The sequence below is a fragment of the Pundamilia nyererei genome, unplaced genomic scaffold (assembly GCF_000239375.1).
Source record: "Pundamilia nyererei isolate P.nyererei 1_Seehausen unplaced genomic scaffold, PunNye1.0 scaffold00065, whole genome shotgun sequence".
NCBI classification, from domain to species: domain Eukaryota; kingdom Metazoa; phylum Chordata; class Actinopteri; order Cichliformes; family Cichlidae; genus Pundamilia; species Pundamilia nyererei.
This window is the reverse complement of record NW_005187466.1, coordinates 2,511,917-2,515,503: the sequence shown is the minus strand read 5'-3', so window position 1 is coordinate 2,515,503 and position 3,587 is coordinate 2,511,917. Positions and strand designations below refer to the sequence as shown.

The 3,587-nt window shown below is 42.0% G+C and overlaps 1 protein-coding gene across 1 annotated transcript in view; it reads right to left on the bottom strand.

Annotated features, from left to right (window-relative positions):
* The window catches only part of htt (huntingtin), a 30,799-nt gene that overhangs the window by 12,879 nt on the left and 14,333 nt on the right, over nucleotides 1-3,587 (bottom strand). Inside the window, exons 32-43 of the mRNA XM_013911515.1 lie at nucleotides 3,234-3,312; nucleotides 2,968-3,129; nucleotides 2,826-2,881; nucleotides 2,481-2,629; nucleotides 2,241-2,377; nucleotides 2,024-2,140; nucleotides 1,759-1,881; nucleotides 1,363-1,622; nucleotides 1,080-1,222; nucleotides 739-961; nucleotides 459-600; nucleotides 52-231 (exon numbers count right to left, since the gene is read on the bottom strand). Of these exons, the coding sequence (XP_013766969.1) occupies nucleotides 52-231; nucleotides 459-600; nucleotides 739-961; nucleotides 1,080-1,222; nucleotides 1,363-1,622; nucleotides 1,759-1,881; nucleotides 2,024-2,140; nucleotides 2,241-2,377; nucleotides 2,481-2,629; nucleotides 2,826-2,881; nucleotides 2,968-3,129; nucleotides 3,234-3,312 (1,771 nt within the window). The remainder of the gene's footprint in view (nucleotides 1-51; nucleotides 232-458; nucleotides 601-738; nucleotides 962-1,079; nucleotides 1,223-1,362; nucleotides 1,623-1,758; nucleotides 1,882-2,023; nucleotides 2,141-2,240; nucleotides 2,378-2,480; nucleotides 2,630-2,825; nucleotides 2,882-2,967; nucleotides 3,130-3,233; nucleotides 3,313-3,587) is intronic.

Sequence of the window (3,587 nt, the reverse complement as noted above, 5' to 3'; positions counted from 1 at the left end):
TTTCAACCAGGTAGTCAAGAGATTAGAAAGATGAATAGGATGTCATCTTACAGTAGTGAGGTTGTCACAGCGGGATTGGATGGCCTGGATGAAGAGGCCACTGGCAGCAGAGTTGCGGTGGACAGCACTTATGAAGTCCTGCACTGGCGGCTCATGGGAAAGGCTGATGAGGTCACGAACATGATTGACAATCAGCCAGGTGAGATGCTCCGAGTCATGGAGATTCTGACACTACAAAGGTGAGAAAAAAAACAATGCTTTTATTATGTAAAGCACTTATAAATCTAATTTACTTTTGCTCATTAGTGTTTTGAGATTTAAATATTGTTCTTCATAGATAGTAAAGAGCAAATATATCCAAATGTAATTTTCAACATGTTTTCTAGCTGAGAATAGTATATCGTGATCTATGTATAATTTATCCCAACAGTATGGTCCCATATTCTTAGTAATCTTACCACATAGTCACAGAAGAGGATTACAGCTCCCCTGCGTACAATCTCTCTGTTAACCATTGCTAACTGGGACTCAGGCTTGTCCTCTTCACCTTCCCCTGAGGAATGAGGGCTCAGCAGCTTTGTGGATGAGAGACTGTGTCGTCTGATAAAAAGAAAACAAGGCACAGTTTTAAAAGGGAGAGTTTTTCCTCATTTTATATCCTCATTGACTCATTTATAATAATTAAAAAGTGCACACAAATACACCTGACCCCAGTCAATCCCCTCGCACTGTTCTTACCTGGGTGTCTGATGAACCTCAGCCCACCAAGAGTAGTTGGTGTAGTTAATGATGAGAAGAACTTGGCACCAGAGGAGCACAAGGGATGGGTGGGTGGTGATGAGGCACTGTACCATGCTGTTCAGACCTTCTAAGGGGTAGAAGAGGTTGGCCTCTGTGACTGTCTGTCCATTCTCACCCTTCAGGAGACGGCTGGCTGCAGCTGTGATCCTGCGAAACATTCCTAGGAGGGAACAAAAATGAAAAATAGGTAAAAGAACTTAATCTGAATTATATTTGATATATTATTTTTAAAATATCATTCAGGGAGTTTGTGCATTTCCCAGATTTTACATGCTTACCACTTTTGAAGACATGTATGAGACACATGAGCAGCGTGCCCAGCTGCTGGCAGTAGAAGGTGTGCTGCTGCTCAGTGATCTCTACTTTAACCTGCCTGGTTGAAATGTCATCCAACAACACACCTACAAGCTGGAGAAGGAATCTAGATGGGAGGTGCAAAAGAGAGAAGTGAAAGAAAGTAAAAAGGCAAGAAGAGTTAGACCCTTGGAGGCAATCTGGTAGCTGAGAAAACAGAGCAGAATAGAAACCTTTCTCAGCCTGTTAAAGATAGTAAATAATAACCTGGCAAATGTTTCCTCAGGTGGAGCCTTTTGCGTTTCACCATTAGTTTCCTGTTTGTAGATTGTGTCAGCAGCAGGCGGGTCGTTTGGGGAGGGGCTATGCTGATGCAGGCGGCGGATAGCGTGGCAAGAGAGGAGATTTGGAGAGAGTGCCAGCTCATGGACACGGGAAAGCACAATGTCTTCAGTGGACTGCGAGACCAGTACCCTAAGCACTGCCAGGATACCAGATACCCACAGCTGGACTGTAGCTACAGATGCCTGCAAGAACCAATGTCAGATTTCACATCAAATCTTACCTTTTCCTGTTTTTTTTTTTTTTTTTTTTAAATAAATCAGTCACTTAAAAGCTAGAGAAATTGTGAAAAAGTGCACACTATCTGATGAGATGTCTCACCATGGTGGCTGGGATGGTGAACATACTCTTGAGCAGCATGTCAACAGGTCTGAGAGAGGAGGGTGCCACCGTCTCAAACAGAGTGTTTAATACTCCTAATGCCTCTGGAGAGTCCAGATGCATCTGTGTAGACCAAACATAAAAATATGCTTACTGAAACAAACAGAAATTGCCTGATCACGCATCTGTATAAATTACTGCAAAAATCAGTTGGCTTTAACCATCAAGGTTAACCCAACATATAAACTTGCAAACAATTTCCTACCTGCTGCTTGGCAATCATGGGAAGTATGACGTCTGCAATCTGTCTGGATAATCTCTTCCACTTGTCTTCATTCTCTTTGTGACACTGCTGCAGTACAAGAATGAACATCTCCAACACCTGCAGCAGACACATGAAAGCATGAGCAAGGCAGAAAACAAGTGGGTTGAATATCTGATGATGTAGCATGCTGTGTCTCTGCATCTACTTGTAAACATACCTGATGGTACTGCACAAGTCTTAGCAGCATGGAGACCACAACTTCTTTCTGTGTATCCAGCTCCTTGCCTGCATCAGCTTTGTTTGAGCCCCTCAAGACAAACAGATCGTGAACTATAGGCTGCAAGGCTGGGATGGCTGTAGACGAAGCAGAAAAGTGTAAATGTAACCATCAACAAGAAAACCTTTGGAAGTTAAAAGAGGAATTAAAAATTATATAAGTCATATGCATTCCTCTCACCATGTGTGACAGCTTTTCTGCCACTTGCCATAATGCCATCACACAGCTGGATGATCTTGGGAATGCTGATAATCTGCTTGGAGTGGTAGCGTTCATAAGACAGTAGCACCAGGAAGAAAAAGATGTTGGGAATGATGGCCTCTGAATCTCTGTAAGTGATGCAAACAGTTATTTTATTTCCCAGGAAACATATGTGACAAGCTTTTAAATAAATAAATATACGCATGCATGCATGCATGCATACATACACGCATACATGCATACATACACACATATATATACACACACACACACACACACACACACACACGAGAAATCTGAAATTTTTACTGACTCAAAACATACCTGAACTGCCCCACTTCAATGTACTCAAACTGTTTCAGGACAAAGCCAATGAACACCTAAAACATAAATTTCTGAATGAGCCATACTATAAAATTTGAAGTTGGAGATGACCAAAAAAAAAAAGTGCATGTGTTTGTCTTACCTGGTCTGAGTCTAGCAGGCAGTAGTTGACTCTGAGCTGCACAAGCTGAGCAAGCAGGTCCAGTACTTGTCTTTGCAGCGCCACAGATGTGCTGGTGGTATACTGCTTCAAAGCTTTGATCACCAACGGCTCAAACAGTCGAATGTGGTTATGAATGGCATTCTGAGAAAACACAAGATGCAACTCTCAAAACAGCAGCAGACCACATAAGCGACTCTTAGCGCATAATATCAGTATGGAACAGCAGCAAGACAATGAAAGGGTACCTTGTCTCCTCTGTGACGCGCTGCATTTGTGATGCTGGATCTCAGTTGATTGGATGCTTTTTGCATTACATCAAACCATCTTAAATTAAAGAAAAAAAGAAGAAGAAAAAGCACAGACTTATTATCGCACTTAGTTCATACATTTTATATTACTTACACACACACACACAAGCCCGTTCAGCTATCTTAGTGAGGACGTTCATTGACATAATGCTTTCCCTAGCCCTTTACCCTAACCTTTAAAAATGAATGACTAACCCTAACCCTTACCCTAAACCTAACCATAACCTAATTGTAACCCTGACACCAAAACCACATTTTGAGCCTCAAAAAGGCCTTCAAACTTGTGAGGAC